This window comes from Arachis hypogaea, chromosome 4, assembly GCF_003086295.3.
Source record: "Arachis hypogaea cultivar Tifrunner chromosome 4, arahy.Tifrunner.gnm2.J5K5, whole genome shotgun sequence".
Taxonomy (NCBI): Eukaryota; Viridiplantae; Streptophyta; class Magnoliopsida; order Fabales; family Fabaceae; genus Arachis; species Arachis hypogaea.
In genome coordinates, this window is record NC_092039.1 from 46,220,540 (window position 1) to 46,240,480 (window position 19,941).

The window sequence follows — 19,941 nt, forward strand, 5'->3', positions numbered from 1 at the left end:
TATTTAATTACTAACACTTCTCTTCATCTCTCTTCATCTAAGAATCCGAACTTCTTATATCCCTTGTATTTGGATTCTTCTACCCCTTTCTTCTTCTACTAACATAAGGGAATCTCTATACTGTGACATAGAGGATTCCTCTTTCTTTTCTTGTTTTCTTCTCTTTCATATGAGCAGGAACAGGGAAAAAGGCACTCTTGTTGAAGTTGATCCAGAACCTGAAAGGACTCTGAAGAGAAAATTAAGAGAAGCTAAATCACAACAATCCAGAAACAACCTTTCAGAAATTTTCGAACAAGAGAAGGAGATGGCAGCCGAAAATAATAATAATAATAATGCAAGGAGAATGCTTGGTGACTTCACAAAGCCAACGTCCAAGTTTGATGGAAGAAGCATCTCCATTCCTGCCATTGGAGCCAATAACTTTGAGCTTAAGCCTCAACTAGTTGCCTTGATGCAACAAAACTGCAAGTTTTATGGACTTCCATCTGAAGATCCTTATCAGTTTTTAACTGAGTTCTTGCAGATCTGTGAGACTGTAAAGACGAATGGAGTTGATCCTGAAGTCTACAGACTCATGCTTTTCCCTTTTGCTGTAAGAGACAGAGCTAGAATATGGTTGGATTCACAACCTAAGGATAGCCTGGACTCTTGGGATAAGCTAGTCACTGCCTTCTTAGATAAATTCTTTCCTCCTCAAAAGCTGAGCAAGCTGAGAGTGGATGTTCAAACCTTCAAACAAAAAGATGGTGAAACCCTCTATGAAGCTTGGGAAAGATACAAGCAGCTGACCAAAAGATGTCCATCTGACATGTTCTCAGAATGGACCCTATTAGATATATTCTATTATGGTCTCTCTGAATTTTTGAAAATGTCATTGGACCATTCTGCAGGTGGATCTATTCACCTGAAGAAAACGCCTGAAGAGGCTCAAGAACTCATTGACATGGTTGCAAACAACCAGTTTATGTACATCTCTGAGAGGAATTCCGTGAATAATGGGATACCTCAGAAGAAAGGAGTTCCTGAAATTGATGCTCTGAATGCCATATTGGCTCAGAACAGAGTGTTGACTCAATAGGTCAACATGATCTCTCAAAATCTGAATGGATTGCAACATGTATCCAACAGTACTAGAGAGGCAGCTTCTGAAGAAGCTTATAATCCTGAGAACCCTGCCATGGCAGAGGTTAATTACATGGGTGAACCTTATGGAAACACCTATAACCCATCATGGAGAAATCATCCAAATTTCTCCTGGAAGGATCAACAAAAGCCTCAACAAGGCTTTAACAATGGTGGACGCAATAGGCTGAGTAATAGTAAGCCATATCCATCATCTTCTCAGCAACAGACAGAGAATTCTGAACAAAACACTTCTAACTTAGCCAATATTGTCTCTGATCTGTCAAAGGCCACTTTCAGTTTCATGAATGAAACAAGATCCTCCATTAGAAATTTGGAGGCACAAGTGGGCCAGCTGAGTAAGAAAGTCATTGAAACTCCTCCCAATATTCTCCCAAACAATACAGAAGAGAATCCAAAAGGAGAGTGCAAGGCCATTGATTTGATCAAAGTGGCCGAATGCACTAGGGAGGAGGAGGACGAAAATCCTAGTGAGGAGGACCTCCTGGGACGTCCTTCAAGCAGGAAGGAGTTTCCTATTAAGGATCCTAAGGAATCTGAGGCTCATACAGAGACCATAGAGATTCCATTAAATCTCCTTCTGCCATTCATGAGCTCTGAAGACTATTCTTCCTCTGAAGAGGATGAAGATGTGACTGGAGAGCAAGTTGCTCAATACTTAGGAGCTGTCATGAACCTGAATGCCAAGCTGTTTGGTAATGAGACTTGGGAAAGTGAACCTCCCTTGCTCATTAATGAACTAGATACTTGGATTCAGGAAACTCTACCTCAAAAGAAACAAGATCCTGGCAAATTCTTAATACCTTGTACAATTGGCACCATGAGCTTTGAAAAAGCTCTATGTGATCTGGGATCAGGGATAAATCTTATGCCACTCTCTGTAATGGAGAAGCTGGGGATCATTGAGGTACAACCTGCCTTGTTCTCATTACAATTGGCAGATAAGTCAATAAGACAAGCTTATGGGACAGTAGAGGACGTGTTAGTAAAGGTTGAAGGCCTTTACATCCCTGCTGATTTCATAATCCTAGACACTAGGAAGGAAGATGATGAGTCCATCATCCTAGGAAGACCTTTCCTAGCCACAGCAGAAGCTGTGATAGATGTCAACAGAGGTGAGTTAGTCCTTCAATTGAATGGGGCCTACCTTGTGTTTAAGGCACATGGCCATCCCTCTGTGACAGAAGAGAGTAAGCATGAAGAACTTCTCTCGGTTCAGAGTCAAGAAGAGCCCACATAGTCAAACTCTAAGTTTGGTGTTGTGAGGCCACAACCAAACTCTAAGTTTGGTGTTAAGACCCCATATCCAAACTCTAAGTTTGGTGTTGGGACTATACAACATTGACCTGATCACCTTGTGGCTCCATGAGAGCCACTGTCAAGCTATTGACATTAAAGAAGCGCTTGTTGGGAGGCAACCCAATTTTATTTATCTAATTTTATTTTATTTTTTTTCTTTGTTATTTTTGTGTTTAATTAGGTACATGATCATGAGGAGTCACGAAAAAATCAAAAAAATTAAAAACAGAGTCAAAAACAGAAGAAAAAAATTTTTCACCCTGGAGGACGCACGGGCTGGCGTTTAACGCCAGTAAGATGCATCTGGCTGGCGTTCAACGCCAGAACAGAGCACCATTCTGGCGCTGAACGCCAGAAACAAGCAACAACCTGGCGTTAAACGCCAGGAAGGTGCACAGAGAGGACAAACTGGCGCTGAACGCCAGTAACAAGCATGAAACTGGCGTTCAACGCCAGAAACATGCATTACATGGGCGTTTAACGCCCAGAACATGCACCAATGGGCGTTTGAACGCCAGAATGATGCATGGAGGCAATTTACATGCCTATATGGTGAAGGAATGGTATTTCTTTTCACCTCAGGATCTGTGGACCTCACAGGATCCCCACCTACCTCGCCCTCTCTCTTTCCATTCATGGTCATCCCTTCTGTTTTTCATTCACCACCTACATCTACCTCCTCTTCCCCATAAACCCCACCTACCCTCATAAAATTCAAATTCTCTTTCCCACCCAACCCCACCCATGTAGCCGAATCCATCTCCCCTCACTCACCTCCATCTTCTTCTTCTTCTTCTCTTCTTTCTTTTCTTGCTCGAGGGCGAGCAATATTTTAAAGTTTGGTGTGGTAAAAGCATAGCTTTTTGCTTTTCCATTACCATTAATGGCACCTAAGGCCAGAGAAACCTCAAAGGAAAGACAAAAGCTTCCACCTCTGAGTCTTGGGAGATGGAAAGACTTATATATAAGCTGGAATAGCTCAGTTGGTTAGAACATGTGGCTGCAAATCAAGAGATCCCTGAAATACCTCAGGGGATAAGTTGTCCTCCACACAAATATTGGAAGCAATTAAGGGTGGAACATCATGAGCACTCCATCATTCTCCAAGAAATAAGAGAAGATCAAAGAGCAATGAGGGAGGAGCAACAAAGGCAAGGAAGGGACATAGAAGAGTTGAAGAACATCATTGGTCCTTCAAGAAGAAGACGCCACTAAAGGTGGATTCATTCCAGGTTCTTTATTTTCTTTCTGTTTTCGGTTTTTAATATTATGTTTAAATTATGTTTTGTGTCTTTACTTCATGATCATTAGTATGTAACCATGCCTTAAAGATTATGAATAATTCCATGAATCCTTCACCTCTCTTAAAAGAAAAATTTTTTAATTCAAAAGAACAAGAAGTACATGAATTTCGAATTCATCCTTGAATTTAATTTAATTATATTGATGTGGTGACAATACTTTTTGTTTTCTGAATGAATGATTGAACAGTGCATATGTCTTTTGATATTGTTGTTTATGAGTGTTAAAATTGTTGGTTCTTGAAAGAATGATGAACAAAGAGAAATGTTATTGATAATCTGAAAAATCATGAAATTGATTCTTGAAGCAAGAAAAAGCAGTGAAAAAAAATGGCGAAAAAAAAATAGTAAGAAAAAGAAAAAGCAAAGTAGAAAAAGCCAATAGCCCTTAAAACCAAAAGGCAAGGGAAGCAAGGATCCAAGGCTTTGAGCATCAATGGATAGGAGGGCCCAAGGAAATAAAATCCAGGCCTAAGCGGCTAAATCAAGCTGTCCCTAACCATGTGCTTGTGTCATGAAGGTCCAAGTGAAAAGCTTGAGACTGAGTGGTTAAAGTCGTGATCCAAAGCAAAAGAGTGTGCTTAAGAGCTCTGGACACCACTAACTGGGGACTCTAGCAAAGCTGAGTCACAATCTGAAAAGGTTCACCCAGTTATGTGTCTGTGGCATTTGTGTATCCGGTGGTAATACTGGAAGACAAAGTGCTTAGGGCCACAGCCAAGACTCATAAGTAGCTGTGTTCAAGAATCAACATGCTTAACTAGGAAAGTCAATAACACTATCCCAAATTCTAAGTTCCCAAAGACGCCAATCACTCTGAACTACAAAGGAAAAAGTGAGATGCCAAAACTGTTCAGAAGCAAAAAGCTACAAGTCCCGCTATATAATTAAATTAATATTCATTGATATTTTGAACTTTATAGTATATTCTCTTCTTTTATCCTATTTGATTTTCAGTTGCTTGGGGACAAGCAACAATTTAAGTTTGGTGTTGTGATGAGCGGATAATTTATACGCTTTTTGGCATTGTTTTTATATAGTTTTTAGTAAGTTTGAGCTACTTTTAGGGATGTTTTCATTAGTTTTTATGTTAAATTCACATTTCTGGACTTTACTATGAGTTTGTGTGTTTTTCTGTGATTTCAGGTAAATTCTGACTGAAATTGAGGGATTTGAGCAAAACTCTGAAGAAGGCTGACAAAAGGACTGCTGATGCTGTTGGAATCTGACCTCCCTGCACTCGAAATGGATTTTCTGGAGCTACAGAACTCAAATTGGCGCGCTCTCAACGGCGTTGGAAAGTAGACATCCAGAGCTTTCCAGCAATATATAACAGTCCATACCTTATTCGAAGAATGACGACGTAACTTGGCGTTGAACGCCAAGTACAAGCTGCTGTCTGGAGTTAAACGCCAGAAAAACGTCATGATCCGGAGTTAAACGCCCAAAACACGTCATAACTCGAAGTTCAACTCCAAGAGAAGCCTCAGCTCGTGGATTAATCAAGCTCAGCCCAAGCATACACCAAGTGGGCCCCGGAAGTGGATTTATGCATCAATTACTTACTCATGTAAACCCTAGGAGCTAGTCTAAGTATATATAGAACATTTATCTATTGTATTAGATGTCTTTTGACCACGTTCATCTTTGGTCTCAGTTTTGTTTTATTCTTCATCTTAGGAGATCATTGATCACGTTAGGGGGGCTGGCCATTCGGCCATGCCTGAACCTCTTTTACTTATGTATTTTCAACGGTGGAGTTTCTGCACACCATAGATTAAGGGTGTGGAGCTCTGCTGTACCTCAAGTATTAATGAAATTCTATTATCTTTTATTCAAATCTCTCTTATTCTTATTCCAAGATATTCATTCGTACCCAAGAACATGATGAATGTTATGAGTCAGATTACCCTCATTATCATTCTCACTTATGAACGCGCGTGATTGACAACCACTTCCGTTCTACATGCAACAGAGCTTGAATGTGTATCTCTTAGATTCCCCAACAGAATCTTCGTGGTATAAGCTAGATAGATGGCGGAATTTATGAGGATCCGGAAAGTTTCACCTTGTCTGTGGTATTCCGAGTAGGATCCTGGGAATCCGGAAAGTCTAACCTTGTCTGTGGTATTCCTAGTAGGATTCCGGTAATGAATGACTGTGACGTGCTTCAAACTTGTAACCTGCTGGGCGTTAGTGACAGACGCAAAAGAATCAAGGGATTCTATTCCAGTAGGAGCGGGAACCAACCGGTGATTAGCCGTACTGTGACAGAGTGCGTGAGCATTAGTTTTCACTGCGAGGATGGGATGTAGCCATCAGCCATGGGTGATGCCTCCAGACGATTAGCCGTGCGACTGACAACCGCATAGGACCATTTTCCCGAGAGGATGAAAGTAGCCACAGTTGATGGTGAACCCCTATACAAAGCTTGCCATGGAAAGGAGTAAGAAGGATTGAGTAGAAGCAGTAGGAGAGCAGGCGTCCCTGGGCTTTACAGCATCTCCATCCGCTTATCTGAAATTCCCACCAATGAATCTGCATAAGTATTCTATCCCTTTTATTATTCCTTTTTATTATTTATTCCAATAATCACAATTACCCTTTAATCTGCCTGACTGAGATTTGCAAGGTGACCATAGCTTGCTTCATACCAACAATCTCTGTGGGATCGACCCTTACTCACGTAAGGTTTATTACTTGGACGACCCAGTACACTTGCTGGTTAGTTGAACGAAGTTGTGATAACAACTGGTGCCACAATAATGATTTCATACAACTTAAAGAACAGTGATCACGATTTCGTCCACCAGTGGACGATGCGAACGCGTGGCAGGGAAAACGCGAATGACATGTCCGCATGGATGACGCGATCGCGTGACGTGCGCGATCTGCATAATCTACAGAATTCGCTGGGGGCCATTTTAGACCCTATTTTGACCCAGTTTTTAGCCCAGAACAGCAGACTAGAGCCAGAGAACATGCAGAAACCAGAACAACAATTCATTCTACACAGTTTTAGTTTTAGATCTATTTTTTACTCCTCCTCTAGGTTTTTCTCTCTACACATTCATAGTCCTTAGGATTTTATTTTTTCTACTACTTTTTGCATTGGGACACTGAGAAGAGTTATTACCTCATCAAGACTTCATCATTCCAGTTCGTTTTCTTTACTTGGCTTTACTCTTCCATGTCCTTTGCTTTGCTTAATTTTACCATTGGAATATTTTTAAGATTATTTAATACAAGGATTACATTTATTTTTAATTGATTATTTTGATTTTTATTTACAATGTCTTTCTTCAATTTCCTTTCATATGTTATGAATTTTACATTCACAATGAGCAAGTAGTTCCCTAACTTGATGGGGAGTTGATTGAAAGGAACCCTTGAGTTGGAAGGCTTAAAAGAAAGAATGTAATTGGGTTTATTGTTGGATTGCCCTATAGTCACTAATACCAATCCCTTTTAATTAAGTGGGTTGCAACTCGTGAACGGACATAGCATTCTAACTTGTTTGACTTTCACTTACCTAGTAAGAGATAACTAAATGGGATAACCTTTAATTATCAATTAATCTAGAGAGTAATTCAACAATAATGGGGCTTCCAACAAATCAACTCCCAGTCAAGGCTTTTATTCACATTATTCAAATTCTCCAATTTAATTTCCTGTTTACTCAACTCAAACCTTTTTGAAAACATCTGATTAATAAAATAGCACACTTTTCTGCAATTCGTTGGGAGACGACCTGGGATTCATACTCCCAGTATTTTAACTTTAAATTTCTGTGACACCTTTCTAAATTGATAAGTTGATTTCTGGCGAGTTAAGAACTATACTTGCAACATATATATTTTAATAATTTTTTAATTCGCCAATTTCTGCTTGCATCAGGGACAAGCAATAATTTAAGTTTGGTGTTATGATGAGTGGATATTTTATATGCTTTTTGGTAGTGTTCTCATGTAACTTTTAACAGGTTTTAGTCACTTTTTGTGATATTTTTATTAATTTTTATGCAAAAATCACATTTCTAGATTTTACTATGAGTTAGTGTGTTTTTCTATAATTTTAGGTAGTTTCTGGCTGAAATTGAGGGACCTGAGCAAAAATCTGATTCAGAGGCTGAAAAAGGACTGCAGATGCTATTGGATTCTGACCCTCCTGCACTCGAAGTGGATTTTCTAGAGCTACAGAAACCCAATTGGTGCTCTTTTAATTGCGTTGAAAAGTACACATCTTGGGCTTTCCAGCAATATATGATAGTCTAAACTTTGCCTGAGATTTGATGGGCCAAACCGGCGTTTAAACGCCCACTATAGACCCTTTTCTGGCGTAAAACGCCAGAACTGGCACCAAAGCTGGAGTTAAACGCCCAAACTGGCATCCAAGCTGGTGTTTAACTCCAGAAACGGTACATGCACGTGAAAGCTAGGAAGCTCAGCCCAAACACTCACCAAGTGGGCTCCGAAAGTGGTTTTCTGCACTCTCTACATCTAGTTACTCATTCTCTGTAAACCTAGGTTACTAGTTTAGTATAAAATTACTTTTAGAGATTTATTTTGCAACTTATGACATTTTGACAAATCCTATTTTATCTTCTACAGTATGAACCTCTAAACCCTATAGGTGGGAGTGAGGAGCTCTGCTGTATTTCAATGGATTAATGCAATTACTGCTGTTTTCTATTCAATCACGTTTGTTTCTATTCTAAGATACTCACTCGTATTTCAACATGGAGAATGTAATGATCCGTGACACTTATCATCATTCCCTAACTTATGAACGTGTGCCTGACAACCACTTCTGTTCTACATGAGCTCAACGTAGTCATTGGGCGACAGCTTGAGTGCGTATCTCTTGGGTTTCTAATCCATGAGTTTGACCTGCATCTCCTGACAACAGAGCACTCAAACTCGTGAGATCAGAACCTTCGTGGAAGAGGCTAGAACCAATTGGCAGCATTCTTGAGATCTGGAAAGTCTAAACCTTGTTTGTGGTATTCCGAGTAGGATCAGGGATGGGATGACTGTGACGAGCTTCAAACTCGCAAATGTTGGGCGCAGTGATAGTGTGCAAAAGGATAAATGTATCCTATTCCGACACAAGTGAGAACCGACAGATGATTAGCCATGCACGAAATCGTAAAGAACTTGTTTTCACCGAGAGGACGGATGGTAGCCATTGACAACGGTGATCCACTAACATACAGCCTGCCATGGAAGGGACATGCATTTCTGGAAGAAGAAGACAGTAGGAAAGCAGAAATTCAGAAGACAGAGCAACTCCAAAACCTCAACCTGCTCTCTATTATTGAATAACAAGTACCATTCTTTTCATGCTCTTTTACTTTTCACAAACAAAATCATTTTTATTATTAATCTCCTGACAATCTCCGTGGGATCGACCCTTACTCACGTAAGGTAATACTTGGACGACCCAGTGCACTTGCTGGTTAGTTGTGCAGAGTTGCAAAAGTGTGATTGCAATTCCGCGCACCAAGAAGTATTCTGGGCGTTAAACACCAGAAATGGTAGCCAGACTGGCATTTAACGCCAGGAAAGGCAGCAGAGCTGGCGTTAAACGCCAGAATGGCACACGAAGGGCGTTAAAATGCCAAAAAGGTGCAAGGATGAGAAATCCTTGACACCTCAGGATCTGTGGACCCCACAGGACCCCCATCTACCCAAACTCACTCTCTCTCCTCTTCACACCTTTCCATAACACTCTTCCCCAAATACCATTCACCTATCAAATCCTACCCTCTTCCCTATAATCTCTCCACCACTCACGTCCATCCACTCTTCCCCAAAAACCCCACATAAAACCCCACCTACCTCACCATTCAAATTCAAAATATTTCCCTCTCAAACCCACCCATTCTCACACGAATTACCTCTCTCCCTTACCCTATAAATACCCCTCCTTACCACCCTCAATTTCACACATCACAAACACTTCTTCACCCCCTTAGTCGAACTACTCATACACTCCCATCTCCTCTATTTCTTCTTCTTCTACTCCCTTCTTTCTTCTTTTGCTCGAAGACAAGAAAACCTCTTAAGTTTGGTGTAGGAAAAAGCTTTGCTTTTTGTTTTTCCATAACCATTAATGGCACCTTCAGCCAGAGAAACCTCTAGAAAGAGGAAAGGGAAGGCAGTTGCTTCCACCTCCGAGACATGGGAGATGGAGAGATTCATCTCAAAGGTCCATCAAGACCACTTCTATGAAGTTGTGGCCAAGAAAAAGGTGATCCTCGAGGTCCCTTTCATGCTCAAAAAGAGTGAATATTCGGAGATCTAACGTGAAGTGTGAAGAAGAGGTTGGAAAGCTCTCACCAACCCTATCCAACAAGTCAGAATCTTAATGGTTCAAGAGTTCTATGCTAATGCATGGATCACTAAGAACCATGATCAAAGTATGAACCCGAATCCAAAGAATTGGCTCACAATGGTTCGGGGAAAATACTTGGATTTCAGTCTGAAAACTGTGAGGTTGGCATTCAACATGCCAATAATGAGAGGAGATTCTCATACTTTCACTAGAAGAGTCAACTTTGATCAAAGGTTGGACCAAGTCCTTATGGACATCTGTGTGGAAGGAGCCCAATGGAAGAGAGACTCCAAAGGCAAGTCGGTTCAACTAAGAAGGCCTGACCTCAAACCCATGGCTAGAGGATGGTTGGAGTTCATCTAACGCTCTATCATTCCTTCTAGCAATCGGTCTGAAGTAACTGTGGATCGGGCTGTCATGATCCATAGTATCATGATTGGAGAGAAAGTAGAAGTTCATGAAATCATACCTCTAGAACTATACAAGGTGGCTGACAAGCCCTCCATTTTGGCAAGGTTAGCCTTTCCTCATCTCATCTGTCACCTATGCAATTCAGCCGGAATTGCCATAGAGGAAGACATCCACATTGAAAAGGACAAGCCCATAACTAAAAAGAGGATGGAGCAAACAAGAGAGCCCACTCATGGACCCCAACAAGAGCATGAGGAAGTTCCTCATCAAGAAATTCCTAAGATGCCTCAAGGGATGCATTTTCCTCCACACAACTATTGGGAGCAACTTAACACCTCTTTAGGAGATTTGAGCTCCAATATGGAGCAACTAAGGATGGAGCACCAAGAGCACTCCATTATCCTCCATGAAATCAGAGAGGACCAAAGAGCCATGAGAGCAGAGCAACAAAGGCAAGGAAGAGATATTGAGGAGCTAAAGCACTCCATAGGGTCTTCAAGAGGAAGAACTAGCCGTCGTCACTAAGGTGGACCTGTTCTTTAATTTTCTTGTTATTTGTTCTTCTATTTTTTGTTTCCTATGCTTTATGTTTTGACTATGTTTGTGTCTTCATTACATGATCATTAGTGTTTAGTGTCTATGTCTTAAAGCTAAGAATGTTCCATGAATCTTTCACCTTTCTTAAATGAAAAATGTTTCTATTTCCAAAAGAACAAGAAGTACATGAATTTTGAATTTTATCTTGAAATTAGTTTAATTATTTTGATGTGGTGGCAATACTTTTTGTTTTCTGAATGAATGCTTGAACAGTGCATATTTTTTATAGTGAGGTTTATGAATGTTAAAATTGTTGGCTCTTGAAAGAATAATGAAAAAATAGAAATGTTATTGATAATCTAAAAAATCATAAAACTGATTCTTGAAGCAAGAAAAAGAAGTGAAAAATACAGCTTGCGAAAAAAATGGCGAAAAATAAACAAAAAGAAAGAAAAAGAAAAAGCAAGCAGAAAAAGCCAATAGCTCTTTAAACCAAAAGGCAAGAGCAAAAAGCCAGTAACCCTTTAAACTAAAAGGTAAGGGTGAAGAGGATCCAAGGCTTTGAGCATCAGTGGATAGGAGGGCCCAAAGAAATAAAATCATGGCCTAAGCGGCTAAATCAAGTTGTCCCTAACCATGTGCTTGTGTCATCAAGGTCCAAGTAAAAAGCTTGAGACTGAGTGGTTAAAGTCATGATCCAAAGCAAAAAGAGTATGCTTAAGAACTCTGGGCACCTCTAACTGAGGACTCTAGCAAAGCTAAGTCACAATCTGAAAAGGTTCACCCAGTTATGTGTCTGCGGCATTTATGTATCCGGTGGTAATACTGGAAAACAAAATGCTTAAGGTCACGGCCAAGACTCATAAGTAGTTTTGTTCAAGAATCAACATACTAAACTAGGAAAATCAATAACACTATCTGAATTCTGAGTTCCTATGGATGCCAATCATTCTAAACTTCAAAGGATAAAGTGAGATGCCAAAACTATTCAGAAGCAAAAAGCTACTATTCCCGCTCATCTAATTAGAACTAAGCTTCATTGATATTTTGAAATTTATTGTGTATTCTCTTCTTTTTATCCTATTTTGTTTTTGGTTGTTTGGGGACAAGCAACAATTTAAGTTTGGTGTTGTGATGAGCGGATAATTTATATGCTTTTTGGCATTATTTTTAGGTAGTTTTTAGTATGTTTTAGTTACTTTTTAATATATTTTTATTAGTTTTTATTCAAAAATCACATTTCTAGACTTTAATATGAGTTTGTGTGTTTTTTTGTAATTTCAGGTATTTTCTGGCTGAAATTGAGGGACCTAAGCAAAAGTCTGATTCAGAGACTGAGAAAGGACTGTAGATGCTGTTGGATTCTGACCCTCCTGCACTCGAAGTAGATTTTTGGAGCTACAGAAGCCCAATTGGAACGCTCTCAATTGCGTTGGAAAGTAGACATCTTGGGCTTTCCAGCAATTTATAATAGTCCATACTTTTCCTGAGATTTGACGGCCCAAACTGGCGTCCAAATGCCCACCAGAGACCCTTTTCTAGCTTTAAACGCCGGAACTAGCACCAGAACTGGAGTTAAACGCCCAAACCAGCATCCAAGCTAGCGTTTAACTCCAAGAATCACCTATGCACATGAAAGCTTCAAAGCTCAGCCCAAATACACACAAAGTGGGCCCCGGAAGTAGATTTCTGCACTATCTACACTCAGTTACTTATTTTTTGTAATCCCTAGCTTATGCCATTTTTTCACATTTGGGAGGCTGGCCATTCGGCCATGCCTAGACCTTTCTCTCTTATGTATTTTCCAACGGTGGAGTTTCTACACCCATAGATTAAAGTGCAGAGCTCTACTGTTCTTCATGAATTAATGCAAGTACTATTGTTTCTCTTTCAATTCACGCGTACTTCTTCTCCAAGATATACCCTCGTTCTTAATTCAGTTAAGTCAGAATGAAGGGGTGACCCATGACAATCACCCACTATCTTCGTTACTCACTTAGCCAAGATTCGCGTGCCTGACAACCACAAGCGGTCTACATGATATTCAACGTAGTCATTGGACGACAACCGGAGTATAATCTCTTGGGTCTCTGATCCATGGATTTGACTCGCCTCTCCTGACAACAGAGCATTCAAATCCGTAAGATTAGAACCTTCGTAGTATAGGCTAGAACCAATTGGCAGCATTCCTAAGATCCGGAAAGTTTAAACATTGTCTGTGGTATTCCGAGTAGGATCTGGGATGGGATGACTGTGACGAGCTTCAAACTCACGAATGTTGGGCGCAATGACAGTGTGCAAAAATCGACAGATGATTAGCCGTGCAAAAACCGTACCTGGACCATTTTCACTAAGAGGACGGATGGTAGCCATTGACAATGGTGATCCACCAACATACAGCTTGCCATGGAAGGGAGCACGCATGATTGGATGAAGACAATAGGAAAGCAGAGGTTCAGAAGCAACAAAGCATCTCCAAACGCTTATCTGAAATTTCCACCAATGAATTACATAAGTATCTTTATTTTATTTTATGTTTTATTCATCTTTTAATTATCAAAACCTCATAACCATTTGAATCCGCCTGACTAAGATTTTCTGGATAACCATAGCTTGCTTCAAGTCAACAATCTCTATGGGATCAACCCTTACTCGCGTAAGGTTTATTACTTGGACGACCCAATGTACTTACTGGTTAGTTGCGCGGAGTTGCAAAAATGTGAATACAATTTCGTGCGCCATTAAGCCTACACCAAATAAGCTAATTAGAAATAGTCAAATGTGAATCATGCATTCTTAGCTACACATTTTCTTACAATACTTGACTAGATTAAAGATCAGCAAGCATGCCACTAGCTAAACCCGGACACTAGCGACCAAAAGGTTAGCTCAATGTTTTCTTTAAACCAAATTCGGTAACTTATATTTTACAAGGTCATGATTCCACTAGTTCGCACAAAATTGTCACTATTCTAAGTAATTATTCACATACATCTAAAATGAAACCACCTAAAATCAAGATAATAAACAGAAAAACTAAGCAAACATTTTGTTACCAAAACTTATAAGTCATGTTGAGAGCCCATAATAACTGCGCCTCATTCACCGACTTATACCACGTGCACTATCCTATAATTATCAGCTGCTTTGGATAGCGATTGTATTGAAAGAGGTGCTCCTAGCCCCATCTACAACAACAACAACATTGAACTGACCTATAAACTTGAAAGAAATAAAGAAGATATACAAGAATGAGAAAATGTGCATTATTAGTTTTTCTAAATTGATGATCCTCATAGCACAAATATTCCAAGTTAATAAAAATTTCTGAACTGTATAGTTCATCTAACCTAAAAGAGAAACAAGACAATGGAATCTAGAAATTCAGTAACAGTTACAGAAAAAGTTCTTGTGAATTCGATTGAGAGAGAAAAGACGCGTAAGAGAAAGCGGAGAAGGACCAATGTAGGAGGAGCGACGGCAGCACAAGCAACAGGAGAGACAGTGGCGCCAACTTGAGGAGCGACAGAGGCACAGTAAGAACAGATCGTGGCAGCGGCTCGAGCAAGAAGAGCGACGGCGGCGTAACCCTGACAGAGGAAAATGACAGCAGCGGAGAATAACGGTGGCGCAACCCTGAATTTAGGGTAGAACAAGGGGAATTGTGTTTTTGGTGATTGGGGAATTTGGGGATGAAATGAGAAATTTGGGGTAATTGGGTTCTAAACTTTGGACGCGGGAAGTAGACATGGTTATTTGTGACTTTAGTGATAAAAATTGACGGCAAATTTGTCGATTTTAATTTAAAAAAAAAGCAACACTCTGCACGTTTATTTTATACCTTAAATCTACACCATTAATTTGATTTTAGTAAGCAATCTAGATCGTTTATATTTATCGATGGTAAATGTTATCGATATTTTAAATATTAAAATCGATGTTGTGTTCGTCGATTTTAAAATAAAAGTATTTTCTGCTTCTCGTTTGTCGACAGTGTGACGATAATGGTATTAAGGTTAATTCATTATAAAAATATGGATGGCCTGACTATCGATTTTAATATTTTATTTTTTATTATGTTTTTTGACAATATCGACAGCTAACTGTCGAAAAATATCGACGGCAGAAATAGCCGTCGATTTTTGGTGTCGAAAAAAATGCTTTTTCTTGTAGTGTATGATGAAACATTAGCAAAGCTATGTTCACCGAAGAGTACTGATATTTACTCATACCGGCAGATTTTGAGCTCGATAATAATATTATTAAATAAATTCTTATTTTAATTAAAGCGGCTAAAAATAAAATATCAATAATAATGATGATGATGATGATGATGATGATGATGATGATGATGATGATGATGATGATGATGATGATGATGATGATGATGATGATGATGATGATGATCATTATCTTATCTTTTCTCAAAATATCTCATTATAATAAAAATTATATAAAAATTCTAATTAATTTAATTATCAAAAAATCAATTTAATTATTCTTAATAAAATATGTTCTAAAAATAAAATAATAAAAATCTCAAACTTAATAAAATAAATCATAACTTATTTATATTTAGATTTTTCAAAAATCTGGGTCATTACAGAAAATTTTAATTGTTACAAAATACATGTATAGCTTAACTCATTTTTAATGTATATTTTGTATTTTAATGTGAATTCTACACTAATATCTAATTTTAATGACTAATTTTAGTGTACACCTAATATAATTGATAAATTTTATATTGGCACATTAAACATTAAATTGTCAATGTATTTATTGAATAAAGAGCTTAAAAAAATTTGAATTTCTTTTTGGACTTAGAGCATCAAAAAAAAAATAGATGTTATGCCATTATTATATGGAGAAATGTTATTCATCCTTTAACAATCATCTATTAATCAATCTTTAAATTTAATTTATTAAGTGTAATATTTTTTAATAGATTCATATTATAAGTTTGTATAAAAATAGAACACATCATGTAACTTCTTTTTTCACCCATTGTGGAGGTTATATTTTTTTCTCTCTTCTTTTAAAAAAAGTGGTTAGTTTTATTCTTTTCATTTATTCATTTTTATTTTTCAACTTACCGTATTTTTTGTCATCTTCATCATCAAAAATAAAATAATGACACATTAAAATCATTTAAAACATATTTTGAAGCATAGTTTTGTTTTGGATGTATTGTAGATATTTAATGTAGTATTTTAAATATTCTCAAAATATATCTAAAATAATAAATATAATATTTTTAAAACGCATCCAAAACTTATCCCATAAACTTTTTTTCCATAAAATTAAATGAATCGAAAGATGGGAGAAACACATTCATTTTGAAATAAGAATTTTGGTGATATTTGATTTTGATAATAATTATGTATTTTTAAATTTTATGATGATATAATTTTGAATTTTAAATTTAATTTAATATATTTTCAAATTGATTATTTTAAATATCGAAGACAAAGTATTTAGAACATCAAATCTATGTATGAATTTATTGCAATTATTTATTTAAATTTTAAAATAAATAAAAAATAGAAGAATTTAATAGATACCTATAGTTGCACTGTATTATATGATACTAAGATCAGAACGTTGCTATAATGCCAAGATGCTGGATTTCAAAAAACATCTAAAACTCAAATATGGAAACATCCAATATTTATTCTAGTAGAAACATATACACATACATCTTAAAATCTTGTACATACTACTAGAACTGTGGACAACGTAGACTATTCTAGTAGCATATTAGTAACAGAGTAAGACTGGAAAATAAGGAAGCTGAAAAGTGACAGTGAAAAAACATGAATGATACATACATATTGCTTCCTGGTAATTGTAGTTCAAAACAAATGTTGAAAATAAAAAGAAAAACTTTCACGTTTAGTTAAAAACAAAAAATATTATTTTCAACCATATCTATTCAAAGTGCCATTTTAGTATTGCTTATTCTGATTTCTTGTAGAAACGAACACCAAATGCCAAACCCAAGATAATCAAGGGAATCAAAAACTGGAGGATCTTGGCAGTTAAGTTTGATGATGATGATGATATCCTCGTTGACGATTGAGGTGGTTGAGCATGTTTAGAAGATGGAGGAGACTTAGCCCCAGCAGATTTCATGGTGGACAAATCAATGTCTCCTATGTAGTAGTCATTCAACATTTTTCTTGCATTCTTACTATGACCAACATCCTCAAAATCATCGGTTGCATCTTTTGCTGTATGCAATATGATATTTGGATTAATAAAAAACGATAAATTACTATTTTCACACATAAAAGAAAGATGAAGTTAGTTACTTAAAAATGCTAACGAATAAATATCTGAATTAGTTCCAAAATATTTTAAATTGGATGGTTTGATATCAGTAAATTTTTGTTGTTTATACGTTCTTTAGAATTATTTTTATTGGACAAATTAATCCTTTCTATATTTATAATGGAGATTAATTTATCTTATTGTAATATTTTTCAAAATTTAATTATCTTATAATAAAATTTATTAGGGATTTATTTGAAAACTTAATATGTCTTACGAAAGTAATTTTCGAATACTTTTAGTGAAAAATTTATTGCGATCAAAATGTCTCATTTAAAATTTTTTAGAAACTAATTTAAATATTTACTCTAATAATTTGACAAACTTTATTAATTCGATATTTTTTTTAATTCTTACGGGTTGCCAATATTATTTTATTCATTTAAAAATAATTTCATCAAAACTAAAATCTTTCAAATATTAAATGGCACTCTATTATCAAAAGTCAAAATTAAATATGATTTGCATGCAAACATCTTGTAAATAATCACAGTAGCTATAGAGAGACAATGAAGGGTGATGTAAATTATTAAGTGCATTAATTTGAGAGATTTTCATAATACCTGTGGAAGACACAACCACATCACCTCCACCAGGGTGATCATCTAAGAATTTCGTGACATCGTAAACCTATTTTCAAAGATAATTGTTATAAATTAAATGGAAAAAAACATATTGATGGAAGTCACTAGGGAAACAAGCTATCACTAACTAAATTAGCCATAAATGATGAAGATACTAATATGTATAACGAATATTAATTATTGAGAAATGATAGACAAAAACACATTTGCAAACTCTAAAACATGTATATTCCTAAATGGTTATTACATCTATATTAGATTCTTATTCTGTTTTTAGTACCAATTAGGCATATAGATATTTTAGTCAAATATTAAACATGTATATAGTTAATTTTTTTTATTTGAAGTGAGGCAAACTATTATCTTATTTAATCTCAAACATTATAAATATTTATGAACTAACAATCTTTTATAAATTCTTGGCGTAAAACAAGGTGTTCAAACTGACTTCGAACAATCAAAGATACTCCCAAAATCTACCATTTCATAAAATGACTTTCTAAACATTTGGCTTTTTGTGTTGAGATTAGTAGTATAGGACAACTTTTCAAACTAGTTGCAAATTTGTCATGACAAAAATTTATCTCATGCATTAAAATATTATCATAAAAATGCCTCAAGGCCTAACAACATGATCAAATGCACACAAACAATCAAACATAATGTGGAACTTGTTTTCTATTCAATGCACTCCGTGAATATTTTAACAAAGAGGTGACACTCATTTCATTTCATTATATTTTAGTTGTTATTGTTTATATATTGGTAGGGAATTATAAAAATGCCAACCCAGTTATGATTTCTTGAATATAGAGACAAAGCAAAATTGGATACCCATTAATAATTATAAAATGAGCATTATATATAATTATTTATGTAATTTTTTTATTAGTTTAATATTTTTAGATTAAGTAATTTCATAATATCGTATTAGAACTTTATGATCTAAACATTTAAAATTTTTTATGAAAGAAAAAAATTTCAGTATACGACAAAATGAATTGATGCAAAAATTCATATAAAACCAAGAAAAAAAACCTTACGTAAAGGGAGGACGACATATAATCATTGGTATATTCCTTTTTAATAATCAATGTGTTCAAAAGCTCCGATTGAAGAAGAATTATCACATTGTCTTCATTATCCTTCTTATTGTTCAATTAACTATAAGAACCATTTTGATAAATGGCAATTCCAAAAGAAATTAGTTGTTACGACGAGCAAAAATAATCAATCTCAAAATATCTACGAAGATAAAGTGTTTAGGAAAACTGAAAGATGTTCATCCGATAGAAATGCAACAAATTGAATGACAATGATAGAATGTTCATCTCATCGAATTAAACTCAACATTGCATAAATCCATTCTACCTAAATTTTCTGAAAAATATTTTAGATAAATATGAGAACAGCAAACCAAGATTCAAAGGTCACAAACAAAATCAAAATTCATTCAAACAACCAAATTTGCATTCATGAATTAATTAGATTATTATGTACCTTGCCATCAATGATAAGCCAACAATCATTATAGGTTTTGTGCTGAGATACTTCAGCAAAAGTGTAGACCTTACGCTCCCCACTCATTTGTCTAAGGAGAGCAATCAATTCAATATTGTCTATTGGTACGAAGAATTTGATGATTGTCCAATATTATGGTTTTATGTTGTGGTAAGAAGCTTTTTAATGATGCGAGGAACATGCAGGACGGTCAGAATAGCAATGATTTTCGATGATTGGTTATAAGGCTTATGATGAGGGGTGAGAAATGGCTACGTCACCAACTAGCTCTTTGAAGATCCTATTTCAACATTTTATACATGTGACGAGTAACGAGATTTATTATTTTTCTTCGTAGAGCATACAAATTAGGAGGGTTCTAATAATGGTTGGGAATACGTGGGTATATTCAACAAAATACCATCATGAATTATGATTATTGTTGTTGTTTATTTTTTCTATAAAAGAACAAGTTTTTGAATTTTATCAACTAT

The 19,941-nt window shown here is 36.4% G+C and overlaps 1 protein-coding gene and 1 non-coding gene across 2 annotated transcripts; both read right to left on the bottom strand.

Annotated features, from left to right (window-relative positions):
* Window positions 1-709: 709 nt before the first annotated feature.
* LOC112798720 (small nucleolar RNA R71) lies at window positions 710-813 on the bottom strand. The gene has a single exon (XR_003200318.1). It is a non-coding gene; the product is annotated as a small nucleolar RNA R71 (small nucleolar RNA).
* Window positions 814-16,683: 15,870 nt separating this feature from the next.
* Window positions 16,684-19,590, bottom strand: LOC112794283 (cytochrome b5-like). The gene is made up of 3 exons (XM_025836366.3): window positions 19,448-19,590; window positions 17,927-17,993; window positions 16,684-17,263 (listed from the first exon to the last, which is right to left on the bottom strand). Exons 1-3 carry the CDS (start codon window positions 19,532-19,534, stop codon window positions 16,989-16,991), a joined length of 429 nt encoding a protein of 142 aa, XP_025692151.1. The 5' UTR covers window positions 19,535-19,590; the 3' UTR covers window positions 16,684-16,988.
* Between the last annotated feature and the right edge of the window lie 351 nt (window positions 19,591-19,941).